This window comes from Phoenix dactylifera, chromosome 9, assembly GCF_009389715.1.
Source record: "Phoenix dactylifera cultivar Barhee BC4 chromosome 9, palm_55x_up_171113_PBpolish2nd_filt_p, whole genome shotgun sequence".
In the NCBI taxonomy this organism is placed as follows: Eukaryota; Viridiplantae; Streptophyta; class Magnoliopsida; order Arecales; family Arecaceae; genus Phoenix; species Phoenix dactylifera.
In genome coordinates, this window is record NC_052400.1 from 13,661,245 (window position 1) to 13,688,081 (window position 26,837).

Genomic DNA, 26,837 nt, shown 5'->3' on the forward strand with positions numbered 1-26,837 from the left:
AAAATAAATACCATCAATAGATGGTATTTATATTTTTTACTGGATTACCAAGTAAAAATAATCTAAATATATTATTTTTAACAAAAATATATATTATATTAATATTAATTACTAAAAATGATTAACAAATATTTTTATTAATAATTAATATATTTATTTATATAGTAAACTAAACTAAAATTTATTTATTATAAGAAATATATTTATTAACTAAGGTGTAAATATTTTAATATATAGTGTTTATGTAAGTGGGCCATAAATAGCTAACAAATAGACTGGAAAAAAAAAATTGTTGTTACTTGAACTTTTATCCAAAAATATTATTAAAAATTTGACAATATTTTTATTTAAAATTGTTTCTAACTAAATATATTAATCTTTTTCGATACTTGTTTTCAGAGTAATTTTTTCTTCAATTAAATATGGTAAAATTTATTTTTCTCTACAATTATTTTTTCATATAAACGATTTTAAGAGTCGTCAGATTGCTACGTAGTCTGACATACCCCTACCAGGGGAACCCTTAGGCATGGTTATCAATCTTTCACATTAGCCAAGATATATTGATGGTTAAGTTAAAAAACACAGGAAGTATATGAAATCAATATCCTCATTGCTGAGATCTCGGTCCCAATATCGGTTCGGATCAGCAGGAGACGCCCTAATGGCTACCAAGAAAGGGGATGTGGTCATATGTCGAGCAACAGATTCAGTAAGTTGAAGGTCCTACAGAATATTTAGTATGCATCCAGCGAGACCATGAAATGCCAAGTCCATGACAATACCATCATCCTGGGCAAGATAAGAATATAATGAAGAAAGTAATGATCTGTTACAAATCTTCTCATATCGAGTACACAACGTGTAATGATCAATCTATATACTGCACCAACCTTCTCAGACCGAGTGGACAATGGTAATAACAAACTTTCTAGGCATAGTTCTTGTAACATTACTCAACAAATAGTAGCTTCTATCACTTCAGGTAATGGAAATTGATTCGCATAATAATATTTTTTTCTTTCACTCGTCATAAATTTTAATTTTTTAAAATATTTAGACATTGTTTCAACATGGAGACTTAGAAAATTGGAAATTGATTCAGATAATAATATTTCACTGGACATTGTCTCCCTCAGTGTGAGCCAAAAGAATCGGCCAGTAAAAACTTTGTTTCCCAAAGCAATAAAAATTGGTTGTTTACCAGAAAAGAAAAAAAAAAAAGGAGAAAAAAGCAACAAATATTGGGTCCTAGCTAGTTTAGATGCGCGTTGGACTAGGATCTATTATAAAAGGTAAACTAGGATGTAATCTGAAATAATGCACACGATGCTGTTCTTGAAATACAATATAGAATAAATATAATAAAATAATTAATATAATAGAATAAAATATAATATATAAATAAATAAATAAATTTAAAATAAATTTCTGATATTAGTATATGATAATTATCATTATACAAAATTCTAATAGCATATATATATAGTAAAATAATATATTATAATTAAATAACAAGATCATGATTCAATCTGTGTGTAATCAAAAATAGAAAAATATAGCATCTAGGAGACATTTAAGTGTGATATAACAGGTTATTAGTGGTTGTATTTTTATTTTAAGTAAGAGCATTACCATAAAAATGTGATAGAAATTAATAATATTAGTATAATGTAATGACTTGCATGGGATATGGGCACGTACAGAATTAAAAAAAAATATTTTTTATTAATATCAATATACATTGTTATTAATGATGTCATTAATTTCTATATTAATTCAGTACAACTAATAAAAAATTATTACATATAGTTCAATAAGCTAATGAACTTTTTATTAATGATATTATCTTATTTTGATAATATATATATATTAATAATATTATTAATATGGACGTCCATATGGGGAATGGAGGGTTTTACATAAGCAGAACTTGCATTTTAGCATATGTGCGTGCGTGTATGCACAAGGCCGGCCCGAGCTCTAGGCAACCGAGGCGATCGCCTAAGACCTCGAACCAATAGAAGGCCTCCAGGAGGCTAACTAAAAAGAAGTAAAGGCCCATATAAAATGGAAATAGGAGCCACTATGAGTCTTCCCCCTTGATGGAAGGGGGGTGGAGAGTTTCGTGGCCTGCAGAGGGGCAATTTGGGAAGTTGGGGATAGTAGTTTTGTTTTGGGTGGAGAGAAAGAGAGATGAGGGATTTGGTTGGCTTGATACACGTCTGAAGCCACTCTTATCTTTCATCCCTTCTCTTTTTTGGTTTTGGTCTAGGTTTTCCTACCCTCACATTACTCCTGATCCAGCTGGGCCATTAGGAAGAAAGATAGGGGGATTGGAGATGGACTTCTTGGAGGGTAGAGAAAGAAAAGGAGGGAGGGGGGGTTGAATGGCTGCTGTGCTGTGCTGTTGCAGTGGCTGCTTGGGTACTCACCTGAAGGGGAGATGGTGGGATGGGACTTTTATTAATTAGATGGAGTGAATTTCTCATAACGCCCCTACTTTCTCTCGTAGATAGATTCCTTTCTCGACAAATTCTTTCCTTTACCTTGACCATGAAGTGCCATGGGATAACCTTTTCCTACTCTGCTCTTGCTTGACATGGTAAACAAAGCATTATCTCAGTTATTTGATCAGTTTTATGGGCCCTTCCTTAAGCATAATTACTTTTCCATGCTTTCATTCAAAAATTACATTAAACTGAAAAGACTTTTTATCTATCTTTGTTGTATACATGTATTTTTGTTAAAATAATATACTTGATGGCTATCTATTTTCATATCTTTTTTCTAAGTATTTTATACTTATTAAAAAAATTTATTATTAAAAAAAAGACCTCATTCACTGAATCCGTCTTAGGCCTCCAAATGTATTGGGCCGCCACTGTGTATGCATGCATATATAACTTATCTATATGAGGTCCAGCTATTTGACAAATTGAGTGGATCATAAATTTAGATGTCCCACCATGCGTATGGACTCCAGGCATAATTATGTTAAGAAAGCAACCCTGGTGATGATACCATCTAAAGCGATAGGTTGTGGTTTGCAATGGAGAAATGAGATTGGTTTGTTCAGTGATTCTTACTTGCAGGATAGTTCAACATACAGCCTAATTGATCATCTTAAAGGGTCCTCTTTCATGCAGATTGGGTTAAAATTGAAGTCTCTATGCGGAAGCAATCTGACAAAATTGATGCATATACCTGAGGCCAGACAAATTCTCAATTTTATAGGTAGCAAACCTCGCGAACAATTTGCTGGTACCTTTAAGGCCCCTTCGTTTCATTTTCGCTGGCTAAGGATTCCTATCTGGGCCCAAGTCCAGGCCCCAGGCAAACCGAGCCCGTTTATTTTTACATGCACCAACCCTGCCTCAACGATCTACGCCTACTCCGTCGCGGCTTTTATCTTCCTTTTTTTTTTTTTTTTTTTTGTACATGTATACATCTGGGTCAGAAGCCTGGATTAGTTATCGACTTCTACTAATTCTGGGCACTAAGGCATCAGCGGTGCACTACAACAATCAGATTTTTCGTTTTCATGAACTCCATTCACCATACAACTCATCTTGGATTGTCACCCTTCTCACCTCATCTCGAATTTCATTGATGTAATGCATCTGGTGTAGGATATAATTTCTCTCATGCATGCTTGATTGGTCTATGCTACTATAGACCCACTCGCATAAATGGGTGTTTAAAGAGTAGGGATGTACTTAGATAAACGGGTGCTTAAAGAGTAAGGGTGTAAATGAAAATGGATATCCGAATATTTTACTTGTTCCTGATCTGAATAGAGTGGTTTTTACCAAAATTAAAAAGGAATGGTTTCGATGATAAGTTTAAAAATAAAAAAAACTATTTAGTTTCAGTTATGATTTTGGTAGTCCCTTGTGAAACCGGACCCGAAACCAAATCCGATATCAAACTCGGAACCGAACCCAATACCGGATATATCTAATATTTAATATCCTTTATATTTAGTGTACATCTAAATTATTACTAATTTTATGAGAATAGCTATCACATAATCCTAGCCCCTTATAATCATGGGTTAAACTCTATTCATTTGTAATTAGATTTTGGGCCGGGCCTATGTAAGCTCTCCACCATCACCATCATTTGCTCCATCATGACCAGCAGCCTTTGTCTGGTCTTTTGCTGGGAGCACTTGATATGAAGTGATGGTTTTGGGTAGGATCTTAGCTCGGGCTTTCGGTTCCGTAGCCTTTGTCAAGGCCCTCGAGGCTTGGCTCTTCTCCGGACTGGTGATCACTCGGTCTACTTCGCTTCTGTGAGCAAAATCTCTTTCTTTATCTCCATTCGAAGTGTTATTATTCCCGGGTGTGATGGTGGAGCCTCCATTAGTAATCTTGGGGCAGCTATCATGATCACCTGCAGTACCGTCGGCAGCACTAGCCCAACCGTTCGACGAAAACCGGGTCCCTCATCTGTCTCAGGCCTAAAAGAGGAGCAAAGCTTTTTTTTTTTTTTTTTTTTTTTTTTTTTTTTTGGGAGGGAAACTCCGCCCGCGTAGCAGTCCTCACTGGGCCCTCCTTCCATCAGGAAATGTTTGATGTGGTAGACGGGATGGCCATCCTTACTCACACTCTCCCCGACCTGTGGGTTGCTCCACGTATGAGTACGTCACCTCAGCGCCACCTCGATATCGGCGGACCAGATGGCGACTCCACTGAGCAAACCAAGCGGAGAGCATCCGGTCTCCATATTTAATCGACGCCCGCGCGTTTCGAACTTGGGCCACTCCGGTGGAATCTTAGCTCTGTTCCAACCGTGCTACCACCTTGGTGGTAAGAGCAAAGCTCTTTCGAACACATGGTTAACCGCTCTTTTTCTCCCTCCCTTTCCCCTTTTTCACCTCAACCAGTGTAGAGCGGAGCAGTGGACCATGAAATTGTTTGAAGTGTCTTCTGAGGCAAAATACAATCAAAAAATAGTAATACCATAAACTTCTTTTCTCTTTTTAAACAATTAAATAGAATATCATTACAACTCATCGAGCAATAATAATCTTTATAATATACATAAGTAATTAACGAGCAAAATAAAAATCAAGCAATCCACGAATAAAAGACAGTATAACTTCTAACATGAAAAACCCATCAATGTAAAAGAAAAAACTACAAAATTTGCAAAAAAAATCTATTATTTAGAATAATAAAATTATAATAAATTATTTCTTGTCCAATTAGAACTTGCACAAACATGATCAAGATTAAATCTTAGTTTCTACAACAAGAGCATTCATCACCAATAAAATTTCAGTAAAATCAAATAAAATCAATCATCCGATCATCCAACGAAATAACATTCTTGTTCTTAAATTTTTTTCCTCATGTTTTTATCATTGGCCTTGTTGTTCTTCCGTTTTCCCACAGTCACCGTATTCCAATAAGCCAAGCGGTTTTTGTGAAAGAAAACCATCATGTTGCTCTCTTATTATTTCAAATGATATGGTCCCATATGAGGAGGGGGAGACAATGCCGTCATCCAAGGAGGATAACAAAATTCTCGATCTTCCGTCCCCACGGCACCTGGTTCCTTTCATCCTTTGGTCAATTTTATAAGCCCCGAGATTGTTTTTCTTATTTTGAAATTTAATCTCCACCGATAGGCTTGGAGATTGGCATCTTCTTTTGAGTACAGCTTTGGCCACCCGGCTGATGTACCTCTAGAATTCCATTTGCTGATGTAGCACAAAAGGTTCAGCTGGCGTTGGCAATGATGGGTGCATTTCAAGTGTGTGGCTTGGCTGAATCATGAGATTGCCACGGCAACGCGACGTTGTCACGAGAAACATGACGGGAATATCATTGAGGCGTCGTGGCCGGCATCTCTCTTCCTTTTAAATATATATAGGCCCTGTTTGGGAGAGCTTTTGGAGGGCCAAAAAGCACTTTCTGGCCCTCCAAAAATACTTTTGGGGAAAAAAGTGTGTTTGGTAAAATTTCCAAGAAGCTGTTTCAGCTTTTGCGGGAAGCTGAAAACAGCTTTTTGGCAGAAGCTCCAATTTGGAGCTTTTGGGAGGAAGCTATTTCAGCTTTTTCGGAAAGCTCTATTTTTGACAAAAATGCCCCCATTAAAATCTAATAATTACATAGCTTGCCCCTTTATAAACTTAAAAAATCTGGTTGAGCCAAGAACCCTAGCCGTCATAGTTCTTTCCGTAAGAGAAGGTATTTTTTTTTTCAATTTTTGTATGCATCCCTTGAACAACATTTTAGAATAAAAAAAATTTAATCCTTCTCTACACCTTCCAAAATCAATGTGTTGTTTTTTTTTTTTTTAATCATCAACCTCGCGGCCCGTCCTCCTCGAGCATGGACCATGAAGAACCACCCCTGGACCACGGCATCGCGGTCCAGGCTGTAGCCGCGACACCGTGGACCGCAGCATTGCGGTCCACGATGCCTCCTCTCTCGCGGTCCACGGGTGACCATGATCGCATGTTATAGAGGGAGGATCTCTCTCTGTTATAGAGAGATCCTCGGTCCATGCTCAAGCCGCGACACCGTGGACCGCACCACCACGGTCCACGGTGCCTCCCCTTACAGAGAGAGAGGATCTCTCTCTATAACACAGAGAGATCCTCTCTCTGTACGCTTAATGATCTCGCGGTCCACGGTGGACCGCGAGATCCTCTCTCTGTTGCAGGGAGGGAGTTCTGGTGGACGGCGAGCTCTTTTCCCTCTCTGTTACAGAGGGAGAGAGAGAGAGAACAGAGAGAGAAATCTCTATTACAGAGAGAGAGATTTCCCTCTGTGGTTCGGGTGGACCAAATTTTTTCTCTCTCTTCGGGTGGACCAAGTTTTTCCTCTCTCTGTTACAGAGAGAAAGATAGATTTGTATTTAGAATTTTAATGGAGTTTGGTAATATTATTGTTGCCTTCTAACTTATGATTGGATCATTTTCTGTCAGGTACTATCACCTAGTGGCTCAGAAATTTGCAATCTCCATTGCACTTTGAAGCTTTAAGAAGTAAGAATACTCCTTTTATTCTTAATTAGCCAAAATATTTTATGCTTATACTTTTGACTTAAAGTCCAAATTACTACTTACATTGTCATTCTTCAACAAAATTCACTGCTAGTGATTCCAAGAATGGACATTTGATGAATATTGAAGCATGTTTTAATTAAAAGATCTTACACCTTATTGTCATTTTAGTGGTGCATACTATTGTTACTAATACTTCCAATATTGCCAAGAAGATATTGGGTACTCAACATCGTATTTGGCTAATATTGGGAACTTGACAATGTAATATGTTTTGGCCTGAGCGTAGTTAGTGCAAGCAACAAAGTGCAGTTAGGCACAGGTTTATAGTGCAGTTAGGCACAGGTTTTCTAATTTAGTGAAATAGTTTACTGATGCCATCCCTCTCATTCATCTCGATCGTAATTACGAGACATGCCCCCTGGACCTTATTAATCTGACAAATAATGTGCATACAACGTAACCATTACATGATTCAAACTTTAGTCTTCATGATCCGAGCATTGGGAATTTCCAAACAATCTCACAATTTTTTTAAGAGAAATCTCGGTGCGCTATTACTTTTATTCCTTTAGAAATAATCAATTTTCATATTTATTACAGAATCATATGAGCATGTTCTGAGAGCTAAAAGGAAAGAACCTGTAGGTGCTAATGGATTTACAATATAAAATCGAGATACTGGAGATAAATAAGGTAATAAATGTTCCTATTAATCTGATCTTATTTCCAATAGAAAGAGAGTCCTACAAGATCTGGAAGTTGAAATTTAAAAAGAAAGGAGATCATGGTACGTAGGCAAATTTTTTCTGAGATCATGGCAAAAATGCTGCTACCTAGTTAGGAATGGGAAGAGTAAGTTTATACAAGGTAATGGCAATTTCTTTATTTAGTATCATAATAGCCATCCATCAAATCCTTGATTCTATCAAATAATTGACATTCATTAGACATAGAGTTCTATTAAGAAGACTAGCTTGACCAAATACAGAGAAAGTATACAATAAAGAGTACATGGGTCTTCTAAGACTAGCCTAAAAATGGTCAAGAACATAGACGAAACCAGTAAAGCCTGAGATCCATTTAAGAACTGTGCAAGCTGGTGAAAATGCTTATAGTTCTATCAAATAATTGCCTCTTATTGCATGCCTTGTCTAATATCTCATTGTTTTTCTAATATGCTTTACAAGGTGTTTTATTCATATGGATGAAATCATGACTTATGATTGACAAAATGTTTCATGTCTTTGTTGTTGCATTGTAAGAAGAACAAATGTCTAAGAAGAGCCAACATACCCTTGCTGGTCCATCAACCCAAGATGAGAAGAAGAGGAAGGCCATTTGGAATGAAAAATTGATAGAGGAGTTTATCGATATATGTATTGGTGAAGTTGAAGCTGGTAATCGCCCAGGAACACATTTCAATAGGTTAGGGTGGGCCAATATAATTAAGAAATTCAATGAGAAGACTGGAAATCAATATGACTACAAAAAATTTAAAAATAAGTGGGATAACCTGAAAGCAAATTGGAGCATTTGGATGAAATTGGTGGGAAAGGAAACAGGACTTGGATGGGATCCTGTTAGAAATACAATAGATGCACCAGATGCATGGTGGGAAAAAAAATTGCAGGTACACGTGCCACTAGTTTAATATTTGTAAGATTTTTTATACTAACCTATAAACTACTATTGACAACTATATATTGTTAACTTGCAGGAGATTCCTGATGCAGCTAAGTTTCGAGAACGTGGTCTACAACATGCCATAAAATTGGATAGGTTATTTAGAGGTACTAGTGCCACTGGGGAGGGGGCCTGGGCACCAGCTTTACTAGTGCAGGAGGATGTTGAGGACACAATTGAAGTATATGAGAGGTTGGATGGGGTTAATAATGATACATTTGAGGGCTTAGGTGACTCAGATGAGGACCATCATATGATTGCATATAAAATTGATGATGTTCCCACTGATAATTTTATTGTTAACCTTACTCTTGCATCTGATGCTATCCAAGAGAGAGGAAAGAAAAGAGTTAGCTCTACTTTGCATGATAAGAAATGCAAGAAGGTTGGGGGTGCTGCACAACTATCTTAGCAATTGAGTCGTCTTATTGATGCAGTGGAGAAGAAAAGTACAGTGCCATCCAAGATGATTGATAAACCTGGACGTAGTATCAATGAGGTGATGGACGTAGTGCATATGATGCCTGAGATGGTAGCACAACCTGAACTGCTTTTGATTGCTGCTGAGGTGCTCCTTAAAAGAGAACATCGAGAGATGTTTATGGCACTTTGAGATACCAATCTTCGAATTGAATGGCTCAAGCGAATGTCAAACTTACATAAGTAGTTGTTGACGTACTATTATGGCAATATGTTTTGTAGTTTTAATTATGAACTTCTATTATAGAATGATGATGGACTATATGTATTTGTGGTATCTCTTGGATAATGTATCGTGGATGCTATTGATTTTATGGATATTATAGATGTTATGATTTTGTGATATTATATGTATTTGCATTATATGTTTATATATCATTTGTTTTATTTGCTACAGATGTTTTATTTTTTGCATAATATGTTTTCTACAGGTATGGGCAGCATTGACAATAGTTCTGAGGAGAATTATTCCAGTGAAGATGAGATAGTTGATGATGATAATTATAATATTCTACTAACTGCAACTGTTGGTATGGTTACTGAATATTACACAAAATATATTGAAAAGGAGCCTTGTAGGACCTCTTATCAAACCGGATACAAGTTTGTATCAGAAATTTTACATGGCAATCCATATAGATGCCAACAACAATTTCGAATGGAAAAACATGTATTTATTAATCTGTGCATGGAATTGAAAATCAAATATGGTTTAAAGGCTTCTAGATATATTCCTGTTGAGGAGCTGGTGTCTATGTTTTTGATGATTCTAGGACATGGGTTTGGGAATAGGATGGTTCAAGAAAGATTTCAACATTCCGGAGAAACAGTTAGTAGATATTTCACCCATGTTTTAAATGCTGTTTTAAGGATGTCCAAGGATATTATTAGCCCGCTGGATAAAGAGTTCAAAAATATTCCAAGTAAAATCCGCGATGATCATCGTTGGTGGCCTTATTTTAAGGACTGCATTGGAGCAATTGATGGCACCCATATACCAGTGAAAATTTCTCCATCCAAACAAGTACCATATATTGGCCGAAAAGGGATTCCTACACAAAATGTTATGGCTTGTTGTGATTTTGATATGCGTTTCACTTTTGTTTGTGCTGGATGGGAAGGTACTGCTCATGATACTCGTATTTTTTTAGATGCTATACACAGAAAAGAGCTCCAATTTCCACACCCACCTAGAGGTATGCATTTTAATTAAATATATTATAATATAGACGTATGCATATTAATTAAATATATTATGATCGCAAGTATACTTTTTTAACTTTCATTAAATATATTAAAATACTAACTCATATATATATATATATATGCAGGTAAATATTATTTGGTGGATGCAGGATATCCTCACATGTTGGGATATATGGGGCCTTACAAAGGGGAGAGGTATCATTTACCAGATTTTCGACGTGGAAGTCAACCAAAGGGTATGCATGAAATCTTTAATCATGCACATTCCTCCCTGAGATGCACTATTGAGAGGACATTCGGATGCTGGAAAAGTAGATGGAGAATGTTGAGTACCATGCCCAACTTTTCTTATCATAAACAAGTCCAAATTGTGGTGGCTTCCATGGCTATTCATAATTTTATTAGAAATCATGCAATCAAAGATTTGGAGTTTCAGCCTTATGATGATAATGAGGATCTACTCCCTTCTGATTGTTTAGAGATTAATGAACCACAGGAAGAACTGAGTGCAGAGCAAAGCCAAATATTGGGTAACTGTGAGATGGATATTCTGCGTGATCATATTGCTTCTCAACTTATAGCTCGTTGACTTCTGAGTGCAGTGCAATTCCACATGTTGTTTTATTTTGTATTTGACCAAACATGAATGTTCGTTGTATTTTTGTTGCTACTACGTCAACAATGTAAAAAAGTATGAACAAGGTAAAGTTAGAGAGGATGGATATTAACTATGTGCAATCCTTGATTAACTATGTGCTAAGATATATGTATACCATGCTAGATTAATTGTAGCAGTGCCAATCCTTAATTGTGTGTTAGAAAGGCTAAACTGTGTGCCAGGCTATATGAAGTATATTCCAAGCCTTATTAAAGTATGCACGTAGAATATGCTAAATAAATTTTCATCTATGTGATTCTCGTCTAAACATCTAGTAATCATTTAATCAATTTTATCACCTAACTAGAAAAATTGTTTGAGAGATACCATAATACGTTATCACCTACTATAAATATAATATTATAATATGTTATATCATAATACATTAATATGTTATGTTAAATAATTTAATATTATGTTATATTATGAAAAATTAATTTATACTAATAATTATAATATTTTATACCTTTATTATTGTATTATACTATAAATATTATATTATATTATATTACATTATAATACATTAATATGTTATGTTAAATAATTTAATATTATGTTATATTATGAAAAATTAACTTATACTAATAATTATAATATTTTATATCTTTATTATTGTATTATACTATAAATATAATATTATAATACGTTATATCATAATACATTAATATGTTATGTTAAATAATTTAATATTATGTTATATTATGAAAAATTAATTTATACTAATAATTATAATATTTTATACCTTTATTATTGTATTATACTATAAATATTATATTATATTATATTACATTATAATACATTAATATGTTATTTTAAATAATTTAATATTATGTTATATTATGAAAAATTAATTTATACTAATAATTATAATATTTTATACCTTTATTATTGTATTATACTATAAATATTATATTATATTACATTACATTATAATACATTAATATGTTATTTTAAATAATTTAATATTATGTTATATTATGAAAAATTAATTTATACTAATAATTATAATATTTTATACCTTTATTATTGTATTATACTATAAATATTATATTATATTATATTACATTATAATACATTAATATGTTATTTTAAATAATTTAATATTATGTTATATTATGAAAAATTAATTTATACTAATAATTATAATATTTTATACCTTTATTATTGTATTATACTATAAATATTATATTATATTACATTACATTATAATACATTAATATGTTATTTTAAATAATTTAATATTATGTTATATTATGAGAAATTATTTTATACTAATAATTATAATATTTTATACCTTTATTATTGTATTATACTATAAATATTATATTATATTACATTACATTATAATACATTAATATGTTATTTTAAATAATTTAATATTATGTTATATTATGGAAAATTAATTAATACTAATAATTATAATATTTTATACCTTTATTATTGTATTATAATATAAATATTATATTATATTATCTTACATTACATTATAATACATTAATATGTTATTTTAAATAATTTAATATTATGTTATATTATGAGAAATTAATTTATACTAATAATTATAATATTTTATACTTTTATTATTGTATTATACTATAAATATAATATATATTACATTATATCATAATACATTAATATGTTATGTTAAATAATTTAATATTATGTTATATTACTAAATATTAATTTACTCTAATAATTATATTACTATTATGCTATATTAACATAACATTATTTTATATTACAATAATATTATACTAGATCGTATATTTATGTATTAATTTATGCTATGTTTTATTATGTTCTGTTGTATAATACTATGCAATGTCCTTTATGGTAATTTTGTCATACAAAAGTACTTTCTCAGTTTGTTTACCAAACACAAAACAAAGTACCACAGCACTTTACGAATGTAGTTACCAAACAGCAAACAGCTTTTTATAACAGCTCTACTTCCAACAGCTCTACTTCCAACAGCTCTACTGCCAACAGCTCTCCCAAACAGGGCCATAATCAATCTTCGGCATCTTCTTTCCCAAATTACAAATTATAGAATAAAGACTGTGTGGGTCTTAAGATTTCCGTCGCAATCAGAGCCTTACTCAAAAAATTTAGTTAAAACATGATATTTAGATATTTTAGTCTTACATAAATATTCAGAATCGACTCAAACAAAATTAGTATGGAATTAAATACACTTCTGCATGGATCCTCAGAGTTTATGAACAAAACCTTTAAGCATCTATTGGATGGGCAGACCAGTCTCTTGAATGATATGAGTTATGGGAATATGAATCATCATTATTTGGACTAACTAGTTGGAGAAATTACATGACCAAATTAATGACCTTTTATTTCCAAATTGACTCTCGGCACAACACCAAAGAAGGAAACTAAAGGTTCATGCGGCTTGCATTAAGGAATCGGCTCAACCCCCAAAGAAATCCTTGCAAAAAAAAGTTTGGGCAGCCAACTCAGCCTGTCCTTTAAATATTCGTTCAAGCATGAAAGCTACAGCCTGAAGAATTTGGTCTCACATCGTCTTCTGCTTAAACTTGACTCCTCCATGACCATGAGGTTTGGACAACTTGGCGGAGGAGGAAAGTAAAGGTCCAACTCTTGTGTTGGCACATTTGGCACGAACAAAACTCAAAAGAGTTTTTCTTAGAAAAAACACTCCTGTACGGCTTCTGTTTAGCAAAGAATTCTACACTCATTTCAGCACTGGGTAAAATTGAGTGCAGACAGCTTCAAGGAAGGTCATAACTCCTTTGACCACTTCACTGTTGAGGCCCAACCTGGGCAGCTAATCTTCATGGCACGCCTTTGTTCTTTCTCTGTAAACTTCCTTCTAATATCCCTCGGTTACAGCCTCCGTAAAGCTACTATGTAACTTATTTGTACTTGTATTCTTCGTCCCATAAATGCTATAAATTGGGGGAAGCAATTCGCTTTCTCCGTTTCTCCGCTCGTAACTCCTGCTTTACAACCTCTTCTGAGGTTAAGCAGACTGCAAGACGACAGTGTAATCGTTATGACCCTGAATCGCTCCTAAAGGTAGAGCTTAGCGAGAAAAATCATGCTTACCATATGCATCTGAAGTCGGTAGCGTGAGGCTGATCCGTGGGCAGTGCGAAATGGTGGATTAAAAAGTTTTCTTGTACCTTCCTGAGTCCCCAGATTAACGGAGTGAGCCATGCATGAGAAAGAGCATGGTAGGCGAAATCAAGTTTAAAGTGATAGGGTGAATTGGATTAAAGCTCGTGGATAGGCGGAATCTGAGGCGCCATTGCTTCAACGGCCTGCAAGCTTTGCAGGACTGAGCTCGAGTTCAACGACATATATCTCAAAATTTTAGGGTTAAACTCCAATCCTTGGTTTGCATTCTATTCCATGATTAGGTCCTATCATCCAAAGTCCATTCCTAATCGATCCCTTGTTCCGATGATCTTAGAATTAGAGTTTATTGCTAGTGCATAAAGAAAGACATCAACATATGATATATGTAAAATAATCAGACGTTATATGGTAGAAGTCAATAGAACATGGTCAGAATGCTTGTTTTCAAAAAATTAAAAAAATGTTCATTTTGAAACAAGGGCAAGGAATTCTTTTTTTTCCGAAGTTGAATTTTCACCATCGCACACGAACATGAAGAAGAATAATTAACCCAGAAATATGTTTCTTCACTCTGATGAACTCATGCCCATTCCCCAAACTGAAAGTCTCCACCAATCAAGCACAGCATCATATATATGTGCATGAAAAAAAAAAATCAAAAATTTAATTGCCTGTCCTTCCATATATAGATTCCACTGTAATAGAAAACGCCCGTTGACCGACTGTGTAATTATCGGTTCATAGGAGTATTGCTTCCTTAACATCCGATCCCTATCCCATCCCTTCCCACTCTGAAATCTCTAACTCTATCCCCCTCCGCCCACCCCCTCACCCACTCAAAAGAAAAGAAGAAAAAAAAAAATCCTATCATCATGCGCTCGACTTCTACATCCCATCCTATCCACCAACTCCGAAGTAGGGATGGATAAATATAATCTCATATATCCTCACTTCGGGATAAAGCTCCACCGCACCAACTTGCAGCGCCATGTGTTGGGCTATGTTGCCTCTCGCGCTGCAAATTATATCCCAGTCCATGGAGGGACCGGGTGTTAATTTCCCCTCCCCCCAAAAAAAAAATTGACAAAGGGCAAGCGTCTCATAAACAGCAAGGCAAATTTTTATTACAAATTAAGCCCATGCCACAAACTTCAAAGCAGAAACAATAAAGTTGAGGACATAGATCCGCACGGGGACGATGGCGAGGTCGCCATACCGTCAGGCCAGCAGCAGGTGGCGGCCATCTAATCTCGCCGGTATGCTCCCTGAGAACTGATACTTTTCTTCTTAGGCATCTTCTCAACTTTCTCTGCACCATCATCAGCCGCACTATAGTCCGTTGTTTCTGGTCTTTGTCTGGTCCTTGGCAGAGAGTTCTTCATGCGGAGTCCTGGCAGCGTCTTCTGCAGTCATGGGAGACCGGTCGCCGTGGTTTTGCTGTATGGCTCGGCTACTTGCATCAGCTTTGACCTCCGGCTTCTTCTGAGATGGGCCACCCTTGCTTGGCAGCATGGATTGGGTATTGGACTTCGCATGAGAATCACTTGCCTCCGTCACTGACTGAGCTGCATCGCCTTTGTCTGTATGCTTGGGCTCTGAAGGAGGGTGTGAATCACCGCTGTCCGGATGCTTAGACTTTAGGCGGCGGGATGGGTCGACGTCGTTCGCTTCCTCGCCATGATCTGTTTCCGGCCTAAAGCATGGGCAAAGTTCTCTCCAACACATAGTGAACTGAGCTGCTCTCTCTCTCTCTCTCTCTCTCTCTCCACCACAACCAGTCCTGGGTGCGTTGGTTCACTTCCTAGTTACTGGGACGCCTGCAGAGGAATTTGGCTACTCCACATTAGCGTGAACCGAACGTCCCAAGTCATTGGCTACTTTATCATTAAGCGAAACTCTGGGATTCTCTCTCCATTGCATCTTATTCCTTTCTTCCTCTAATATACACTGCTGCTTGTTGGCCCACAACTTTAATTAGTTCTTGTAACAGCTAGCCTCCATCGACAAGCATGAAGCATGGCATCTCTTCTAATTAAAAGGGGCTCGGAATCTCCTTTCTAGACCCTAATTTATAGGCTGCGGATAAGGCTGACGCCTGAGAGTGATGTTTGATTGCTATACTTATAGGGTGGACCAGCAATTTGACAGCTTTCGTACCTTCATTGGTATTCTTTGCTGGCTGGTGAGAGGATTATTAGACCAATAAAAATGATTCTTTATATATGTTTCTCTACATCCATTGGGTATTTTGTCTCTTGACTCGGATGGTAATGTTCACATGAGACTAGTATGAGCTACCGATATACCAAAAAAAAAAAAATCTGATGATAATATTGGGATTGAGAATTGGGTTACTCATCTACTAAAAAGGGTCATGGAGTGGTTAAAGCAGAAGCATGAAAAAAAAAAAGAAAGTAAAATAAAGCGTCATTTGTTTTTAAGAATTCAAATTGCATCTAAGTGATCCAGGAGAACGATCACCATTGTTGTTCTAGATCAATTTGGTTGGTTCAGATATATCTGGACATCAAAAAGATAAAAAAAACAAAAAGAAAATGCACGAACATCAAAGGTGAATTTCGATGGAAGCATGGCGAGGGACAACGCCTCTGGAGAGTGGGCTTTGTGATCAGGGGCCTGGGACGCAGATTTATTGCAGCGGAAGAATAAAGTACACCAGGTCTGACCGCAGTAGGAGCGAAACTATGGATAGCCTAGGAGGGTATTCAATATGCTATACAGGTGCGGGGGGTTGATTATCTATGCGTTGAGAGGGACTCCTCCGTATTAAATTGACTGGATTCGGAGAGCGGATAGATACGAAGATGGCCACCCATTGATATGGGACACTCGCAGATTGGTGATGAAGTTGATCTCCTGCTAAATAGCTCATGTGTATCGGAAGACGAATAACGCAGCTGACTGGTCGCCTCTCATATAGCCCGACATTCTGGAAAGGCTATTTGGACTGGTTTAGATTGTATTCCACATTCACTGTTCTGTTTACTTTCATTTGATCTGACAAATTGTACTCACATTAGAATTATATGAATTGAAAAGCCGTTATTGACAAAAAAAAAAAAAAAAAAAAAAAAGCCAAATCTAGCTTGTAGCAGTAACTTTCTATATGTGCACACAACTTTGCTTGCGCGCGCGGAGAGAGAGAGAGCACAGCGTAGCATTTGGCCGAAAATCCACATGCATTCTTCCACTCTCCAACGTGGACTGATGGAGTCCACCCTCCCAATAGAAAAGAAGCACAAAACTAACCACCAAAGGAAAGAGTTCGGCTTTAGCAAAAAAAAAAAAAAGGAAAGAGTTCGGGTTATATCTTTTGTACGAACGAATGATTGATCTTTTATACATTCCCACGCAGCTCTCAAAGCACTCAAAAGTGCCTCATTCACTGGTGGATTGATGCGAAGGAAGGAAGCGGCAGCCGTATGCGCCTTTATTCTGGTGTGTGCACATAGAATATATAATTAACTGTATATATTATAATAAGTAAAAGCATCAGAATATGTGATTGTAAAGGCCAGGAAAAACGAAGGCAAAGCATCAGCCATCATAAAAAAATGCACTAAATTCCACCGTCATCTCTTTTACTCTTTCATGCAAAAAGATTAATTAAAGCATCAAACGTTAAGCGCTCAGCAGAGGAGAAGTAAAACGCAAAAAGTGCTGCTAAAAAATGTTTCTTTAAAAAAATAATTTCGCATTAGCTTCAAAGATCACCCAACTCATTGTAGCAAATCAAATTCTAGCAGCTTGCATTAAAAATCCACCAACAATCGTTGCCAAGGACCTAATAACTCCCAACAGACAGCAAACAGGAAACAGCATCAAATAACATCCAACAAAATAAAAATAAAAAATATAGAACATAATAAATTAAATTTCCAACAACAATAGAAACATAAAAAATAAGATTATTATTTTTAAGTAATCAAATGTTCTTTAAATTAAAAAAATAATCAATTAAAAAATAAACAACCAAACATTATAATACATAATCTTTTATTTATTAAATTTTTTTATAAAAAAATTATGAAAAGTTATATATATTTAGATTGAGTTTGACATGCCGTACCTCTTCATGCATCTGCATGCATCCGACATTAAGGCACACGAGAAAATCCCCTCTCCGCAAAATCAACACCTCAAAGACCTGCTGATCAATGAAGTAAAGAAGACAATCCGGCCCCAAGCGATCCCAACTGACCGTGCTTCCTCTCCGGCAATTATAGAGCGAGGAGCCGGGAGCACTCAAGGCAGAGAAGAAAGGGAAAAGAGAGAAGAAAACACTCCCAAATCAACGTCAGGAAGATTAGAGAACTTGGAAGGTGAAAAAAATGATTCAGCCAGACCAAAAAAAAAAAACAACCCTAACCACCCAGTCCATGTTAACCCGGACCGGAACTCACCCACCCGCTCAAAACAAGGGGGCCAGGACTGGCCTTTGCGCCGTGGGCCAAAACAGAGGGCACGCCCATCATTGTGCTAAAGCACAAGGGCAACCAGAGACCAAAAGAGAAATTTGGCCTCCCAGGAATATCCCCGGAATATGTCGGCCTGGATTTTAATCCAAGCCCATGGACTTGAAAGCTGGGCAGAGGTTCTTCGAAGCAGTCGGGTATGAAAAAATATGGACAAACCAGGAATCCGATCTAAATCGATCTTTCCAGTCCGGTTTATATTTATTTTTTTTAATTTGATTTGATGTTGGTTTGAGAAAAGCTTGAGTCAAAAAGATTTGATTCAGTTTTGACTTTTGATTTAAATTTTTAGAAAACTGATTCAAGCTGACCCACATCCAACCCATATGTATATATATAATATATATATGCCCATCCCAACTCATTTGCCTATATATTATATTAATTATTAATTTTTCTTATATTTTCTTCTGTATATAAGATAGAATTTTTAGGTTTAGACTAGTAACTTGTCTGATTATGACAACATGCAAGAGGGGATAACTTGACACGAGCTATTGGACTGGAGTAACTTGTCTGATTATGACAACATGCAAGAGGGGATAATTGTGATGATTGCATTATATAAATTACCAAAAAAACGAGAGAGAAAGGAGTAGGGAATTAAAAAAATGAGAGAGAGAGATATTACACGCAAGTGATGCTATTTCAATATTTGGTATACGGAATATTCAGCCACATCTCTAAACATTAACTTTTAGACTATAACGAAAAAATAAAATTGATGAACAGCAATATTAGTGCCATAACTTTATCTAGGTAAACAAATTTTTGACTTTTATCAATAAATTCTATCCTTGTACAATTAAGGTTCTGAAAGGATTCCCAGTATATTTTTATTGAGTATATCCCTTGATCGTCTGACCCTATCCGGTTCTAATATAAAATGCGAGTTTGGGAATTTGAGAATCCAATACAAGACCATGCTCTTGTAAAGCAGGGGCATAGTCTACCGTGTTTCTCTACTGAAGTCCGATCCTTCTCGACTCATCATGACTCTCTCCTTTCCATCTCCAACTGGGAAGCGAAGTGCTCCGTCTCCCTGCCCTTCGTCGTCTATTTTGCTGCCTACAGCCGCTCCGACTCTACCGGCAATTTGCCGGCCTTCTTGGATTTTGTAGACCGCCCCACGTTAGACCCAAGCCCCTTCACGTAACCATGGATCGAGTTCCCTTGCGTCAATTACCTCCTGGCTGAATCGCCATGCTCCCAGCCATATAAATATTTGGCAGTGAAGGTCCCACTTCTCCACGAAGCTGGCGACATCAGCACTCGGCATGGCGGCGCTGGCGCTGGCGGCACCCGAGCGAGGAGGGTGGGGGAGGGGCGACTTGAGGTTCCGACAGCCGGAGACAGGATGGAAGACGAGGTGGCGGACGATAGCGACAACAACGTCGAGGATGGAGGAGATCCACCTCAATAAAATAATTTTAAAAAGAGAGAGCTCATCTACGTTTTTTTTAATAATAATTTTTATTTATAAGGCAAGAATTCGTAAAATATTTCCCAACACGAGCATTGAGTCCAACGGCTATCGAATTCCAATTTTATACCAACACCTACGGTGATCGTCTTTTTTATTATTATTATTATTTTATTTGATAAAAATGGCATTTTGTATAGCTCTAACATGAGTACATCCTACCAAATCAAGAGAAAGCAAAGAGTACAAAAAAAGGAGAAATGTTTACCGCGGATGTCCAGATGATCTTTTTGGAATGTCGGGCAACAAAGGAGGTGACTCAGTCTGCGGTACTATCTGCCTTCCGAAACACATGTAATGTCTGAAAAGAGCTCAGTCTTTGGATCAGTCTGCAAGTATTACGGATAAAAGGGTGACCATCACCATATTTGTCCAATCTTCGCACCTAATCAATCACCATGAAATAGTCCCCCTCGAGACATATGCACTTATCACCAAATACCCGTCTCACAAAGAAAATATCTTTTCAGGCTGCCCAAGATCAGACGTACGACGACCACCTACTGCTATCACTCTGTCGAGATGGTATGGTCATTTTCTATTGCGTTAACAATGCAACAGCTGGACTTGCCCGTGAGGCCCCAAAACAGCAATTCGCTAAGCCAAACAATGAAATTATGAAACCAGTATTCTTCCTCCAAGCTAGGTGCCAAGAAACTGCTAAAAAGCTCAACCGTAACGAGTTAATAACCCAAGCCAAAAGATCCAACTCCCTATACTTTTTGCCCGTGAGAAGCAGGGGTTAGCACCAGAGCCCTTCCTTCACTTAGTGCTTTCTTCCGTTCCAACGCCGGTAACGTGACCACCCCGCACCCCCCAACTCTTTAAAATCCCCCACTCTCCCCACTCTCCCCTCGCGTTCTCCCCCTTAAAACCACCCCTTCCGCTCTTCTACTCCACCATCTCCATTCCCCGTTCCCAGCAGAACAACAATGGCGGAAAGGTTCCACTTCGTCTCGGTCCTCTTCTTGCTCTCACTCTCTGCCTCCCTTGTTTTATGCCGAAATCTCGCACCGCGGAGCACCGGATCGGCCCCCACCACCGCAACTTTCGACGTCTCCGCCTCGCTCGGCCAAGCCCTCCGCGCCCTATCCTTCGACCCCCACCAAGCCATCGACCAAGAGATGAAGTCCTTCCACGGCCGCAGCGGCGCGGCCGCCTCCAGCGGCCTCACACTTGAACTACATTCTCGAGATTTCCTCCCTACCGCCGCCCAGGCCCGCCACACCGACTACAGGGCGCTAACCCTCGCCCGCCTCCACCGCGACTCCGCCCGGGTGAAATCCATAGCCGCCCGCGTCGCCCTCGCCGCCCACGGCGTCAAACGCTCAGATCTGAAACCCCTCGCCGAGGAGAAGGAGCTCGCGGCGTCGGAGCGGGCCATCAAGGGCCCGATCGTCTCTGGGACGAGCCAGGGCAGCGGTGAGTACTTCTCCCGAGTCGGGATCGGGAACCCCGCCAAGCCCTTCTACATGGTGCTCGACACCGGGAGCGACGTCACCTGGGTCCAGTGCCAGCCCTGCACCGATTGCTACCAGCAATCTGACCCCGTATTCGACCCCTCCGCCTCCTCCTCCTACTCCCTCCTCCCTTGCGACTCACCCCGCTGCCGCGCCCTTGATATCTCCGCCTGCCGCAACTCTTCCGCCGCCGCCGCCGCCGGCGGAGGCTCCTCCTGCCTCTACCAGGTCTCCTACGGCGACGGGTCCTACACTGTCGGGGATTTTGCGACGGAGATGGTGACTCTCGGCGACTCTGCTCCCGTCTCCAACGTCGCCATCGGGTGCGGCCACGACAACGAGGGCCTCTTCGTCGGCGCCGCGGGGCTTCTCGCCCTCGGCGGCGGGCCTATCTCCTTCCCCTCTCAGATCTCCGCCCGCACCTTCTCCTACTGCCTTGTCGACCGCGACTCCCCGGCTAGCTCCACCCTCGAGTTTGGCGGCGCCTCCGCCTCCGCGGTGGCCGCGCCCCTGCTCCGCAACCGCAAGCTGGACACGTTCTACTACGTGGAGCTCTCCGGGATCAGCGTGGGCGGAGAGCTGCTGTCCATCCCGCCATCGGCGTTCGCGATGGACGAAAGCGGGAGCGGCGGGGTGATCGTGGACTCCGGGACGGCGGTGACGCGGCTCCAGGCGGAGGCGTACGAGGCGCTCCGGGACGCGTTCCGGCGCGGGACGTCGGGGCTGCCGGCGGCGGCGGGAGTGTCGCTGTTCGACTCGTGCTACGACCTCTCGTCGAGGACCAGCGTGGAGGTGCCGACGGTGGCGTTCCACTTCCCGGAGGGGCGGGATCTTCGACTGCCGGCGAAGAACTACCTCATCCCGGTGGACGGCACTGGCACCTACTGCCTGGCCTTCGCGCCGACGAAGGCCCCGCTGTCCATCATCGGGAACGTCCAGCAGCAAGGGACACGTGTCAGTTTCGATCTCGACAACTCGGTGGTGGGGTTCACCCCCAAAAACTGCTAGGCCTCGCTCTTTTTTTACCTCTTTAGCCCTCCGTGCTCCTTTTGTTTATTTTATTTTATTTTGTTTGACTGTTTTACTTTTTTTACCGTTGATCCCATCTCGGTGGGCGCTGGGGCGCTGTAATCATAGTGCTTTCATCAGACGGATCGCGGGGTACGGGATCAGGGAATGTAGCCGTTGTGGCTGGGTTGGGATGGTGATTTAAATGGGCTTCTGCAAGCTAGTTTTATATCATCCGGATATCATGTATGTTAAGTAATCCGTCTAGAATTTCAATGGTTAGATCTCAGCCGCTGGAGAATGTTGTCCGTGTGTGCGGACCTGGGTGGGTATGTTGGTGTGACGTACTTGCACGCCGAAACACGTATCGTTGCAGCAATCAATGCAGGTTTTGTTTGTTCAACACAACAATAGTTGGCCGTGGGCAACGAGTACACGTATCTTTGCGGTTTGGACACTTTGCATGCGCGTTGCCACGTGGCTCGCGGAGAAGTCCGTATGGTTTTTCTGAGTTGCACCGACCTTGCACTGTGAGTTGGATGGGGACTCAGATGGAAGGTGGTCCAAATGACAATGGAGTTTATTCCTGCTCATGGCGTTTGAGTGAAAACTAAGCTCTCACGGGCTCGGGTTGCATCAATGATTGATCTTCTTTCACATCATCCACCGTTGTATGATCTTTGCACAGCTCTCAAAGCATGTTGCACTTTTTTGCACAGCTCTCAAAGCATTTACGAAGGAAGGTCAATCCTGCTTTCGTACGGAACATACAACCCGGTCCAAGCTGCACATGACATGGGCCATGGAGTTTTTGTACCTAAACTACTCCTGTGAACTGCGATGCCGCTAAGGTTAGACTTTAATGCGAAGTTCGTAAGCTTATGCGTCACATATGCTCTGTTAGGAAGCTGTGTATACTGTATGCTGAATATTGATGAGAACTATGTTTCATCAAAATAAAAATATGGAGAACCACGTATGATGTGTGAGTCTAGGCCTGGACCTAGAGAGCCTATTTCCCATTTGAGGAAGCTATGATTTGATGAGGTTCCTGTTTTAATATCAGCTAATCGCTCTGCATCAGTGATTGCCAGCCTGGGGCGACAAAATCCGGCCCTATGACATCATGGTATGAGACACGGAGACGGAACCGGTCCTCCGGTTCCCAATTCACCTTTGCGTGACACTCGGTTGGGTGTTGGACGGATGGAAAGGGTGGTACACAGTTGCATGCGATCTTGTGATGGGTGGAGGACGCCGTGACGTTATCATCCAGTCTCCCTGTCAGTCGTCGTTGGAACGGAGTCTAGAAAGTGCCGAAGAAGCTGGCACGTGGTGGGGCCGCCCGGTCTCTCTTTGCGGTGGAATTCGGGGCTCATTGACGGTCTCCCTTTCGGCTTTGGGAGCACCGTCGGTTCCGCCGGATCCAGCTCGTTTTTTCGTGGGTGGGGCCGCCATTCGGCATGCTGCGGACCTACGGTCAACAGGGAAAAGTGGGGGCTTTTCGCTTTGTTTGACGGCAAAATTAGTTGTCCTACTTGGACCGTGGTCTGGTAATCGATTACGCTGCATGCCCCAGGGCAAGCCTTGCACGGGATGGTGGATGGTATTATAAACTCCTCCTGCAAGAATATTAGAGTTCGTGGGTTTAATAGCGAGTCTGGATGTTCCAGGTGTCGTCAACAGTATACAATATAAATCAATGTTTGTTGAAATCTAGTTCCCAACTTGGACATATTGGACTGTAACCAACAAGATGCATACCAATTACATGATATGAGCTATTTTTATGTTGTTTTTTTCTGGAACGACATATGGTGCTATTATCATTATTTTCAAAAAGAGAAAGAGAAAAATAATAATATTACTATTGTTTGATGAAAAAAATAATCCAGGCTCGAGCCTGATTGGGCTGACCCAAATTATCAATTTAGGCCAAGAATAGTTCTGGCCTGAATCCGTTGGAAGTTTATTATTTCATAATATTGCTTTAAAAAAAATGAGCTAAATAAAAAATATGCTCTCTCCTATAATACAAGTAAATAATACATTATACATTATTCTCAATTAAATCCACTTTAATCTGTCCTTTACTTCCTCATTATTCTCTGTAAATAATAACATATAAAAACAAATTGATTCGAACTTACATTCGGGTCTTGTTTGGGCTCGGGCTCTGGCCGGGCAGCGATATGCCTGAATCCGGCTTGGAAAACAAATGCATTCCACATTGAAACCCAAACCCATTTTGAACTTTTTTGGACCTAGGCCGAAGCCCGGCTCGAGCCCATATCCAGCCCTAAGTGCTACCAATTATCGTAATAATGTGTACTGGCCCCAAATGATTATATACATGGCAGTGTAAAAAAAAAAAGTTGCAATAGTTTGCAAAGTATCCATTGCCTCTAGAATTTCTAAAATTGTTGGCTTGATAATTAAGGGACTTGGTCACGAGTTTGTGGTATTTAACAATTGAAGTGTTTATTCAATATTTAAATAGTAAATGTTGTCAAAACTTCAATCAGTACCTTACTGATTGAGCCTTGTCTTCCTAATGACACCATTTGCTTTGCAATTGAAGTTTCCTCGTTTTACTTTTGGATGGTGCATCCCAAAAATTCAGATGTGGATAATTGTAGTATAGGCGAGTCTCCCTCCCTTTCTTTCAAAAAGTACCAACTGTCTTAATCAATTGCTATTTTTTCAGTCGAATGGTATTTGAAATCTTGATGATTCAGATCGAAATTGCCTGATGCAGCTCAAATTTGTAAAGAATTATTATACATTGAATCAGGATGTATGTGGAAAGGCTTCAAATACCAAAGTTCCATCCCACAAAATTTGTCAAAAAATAATATCATTTTTATTATTTGAATGCTAAAGTCACCTTTCTTTATCGAGGTCCGAGATTTCTAAATGTGCCAATACCTCTGCCATATTTCAGATGGCACATCATACGGATTTCTTTATCCGTATTTCTTTGATGGCAAAATCTCATAAATTGTTACATGTTTCCTGAATTGCTATATTTGAGATGGCACATCATTCGGATAGTATATTCGGCTTCAAGACATTGAACCTTGACTAATAAATATTACAGTTCTTCGAGGAACAACTGCAACGGGTGAATTCATGTAACTTAGCATTTTTCAACAAACTATTCTAACCCTATTCTGATTCTATTCGGATACTCCCCTCTGCTGTTCTCGTTTTGTCCTTCACCTCTCTCTCTCTCTCTCTCTCTCTCTCTCTCTCGCTCGCTCTGTTCATCTGTCCACTTCTTTACTTCTCTGTAATGTACCAACTGTCGTGTAATTCAAAGATTTCTTTATCCTCCTTAATCCATAACAATTTATGAGATTTTGCTAAAAATAGTTGACCATGAGAAGTATAAAATACTCTATCAGTAATGTAACAAAATTCCTTTCATTATGATGATATAATTCCAGTAAAATCCATCTGCTAATCATAACTTGCCCGAATTGTCATGATATTAGAATTGAAAAATATTTTGAAATTTATAGAAAAAATTGCTCAAAAAAGAATTTAATATAAACCAAAGAACATTAATATGATAAGAATCTCCCAATACTTTCATTGCCGATTAAAACATGATGATGAGATGATATTCGAGGCTTGGCTATGATTTGCAGGTCAGCTGGGCCAGAATTTAACAAAATTAACTGGGCTTTCATATACGAATCCCGACCATACCAGGATGCGGAAAAAGGGCTAGGCTAGACTACTTGTGTACTGGCCTCCCATGTATCAACCTGGATTGGGTTTATTTCGCTCTTGCAATCAGAGTCTCATTAGATGAATCTGATGTGAATTTTGACAAGTTATACAGTTGAAGCCCCATATGGAGCTGTGAATGACAAATGGAACTGGCTGTCACTGCCGATTTGATGAACTTACATGGTTTTCTATTTTATTTGTTTTTTTTTTTTTTTGATGAAAAGTCCCATGCAGCCTTTTGCTGTGGACTGAACATAACTGGAGCAAGCTGGTCTCCATTGAAAAGTTAATTAGGAAGATAATTGGAGCCCTCATGCATATACATGAGACGATTCAACTCAAAACAATTCCATTGAAAAGATGATCTCTCTCATATACCTATTTTAAATTAATAAATTTGGAGAGCAATCTCGCAACTTGAAAAAATAGCAAGCCATGAGGAAAGCATGCTATGGCTAGTTGACCATGGCGGTTTCGCAAAATC

The 26,837-nt window shown here is 38.8% G+C and overlaps 3 protein-coding genes across 4 annotated transcripts; all 3 read left to right on the forward strand.

The window, feature by feature from the left end:
- Nucleotides 1–6,820: 6,820 nt before the first annotated feature.
- On the forward strand, nucleotides 6,821–11,142 carry LOC120111909 (protein ALP1-like). Of its 2 annotated transcripts, XM_039130121.1 has the most exons (3): nucleotides 6,821–7,003; nucleotides 9,619–10,383; nucleotides 10,519–11,142. In XM_039130121.1, the coding sequence occupies exons 2-3, from the start codon at nucleotides 9,621–9,623 to the stop codon at nucleotides 10,980–10,982; spliced, it is 1,227 nt and encodes a 408-aa protein (XP_038986049.1). In that variant the 5' UTR covers nucleotides 6,821–7,003; nucleotides 9,619–9,620; the 3' UTR covers nucleotides 10,983–11,142. The 2 variants fall into 2 exon arrangements, with proteins under 2 accessions (XP_038986049.1, XP_038986048.1); XM_039130120.1 differs by lacking the exon at nucleotides 6,821–7,003 and having other exon boundaries at nucleotides 9,011–10,383.
- Nucleotides 7,872–9,119, forward strand: LOC120111999 (L10-interacting MYB domain-containing protein-like). The gene is made up of 2 exons (XM_039130572.1): nucleotides 7,872–8,654; nucleotides 8,742–9,119. The coding sequence occupies exons 1-2, from the start codon at nucleotides 8,295–8,297 to the stop codon at nucleotides 9,117–9,119; spliced, it is 738 nt and encodes a 245-aa protein (XP_038986500.1). The 5' UTR covers nucleotides 7,872–8,294.
- A 9,727-nt stretch (nucleotides 11,143–20,869) lies between the features above and the next one.
- On the forward strand, nucleotides 20,870–22,904 carry LOC103701864 (protein ASPARTIC PROTEASE IN GUARD CELL 1-like). The gene has a single exon (XM_008784076.4). The coding sequence runs from the start codon at nucleotides 21,080–21,082 to the stop codon at nucleotides 22,613–22,615; it is 1,536 nt and encodes a 511-aa protein (XP_008782298.2). The 5' UTR covers nucleotides 20,870–21,079; the 3' UTR covers nucleotides 22,616–22,904.
- Nucleotides 22,905–26,837: the final 3,933 nt, after the last annotated feature.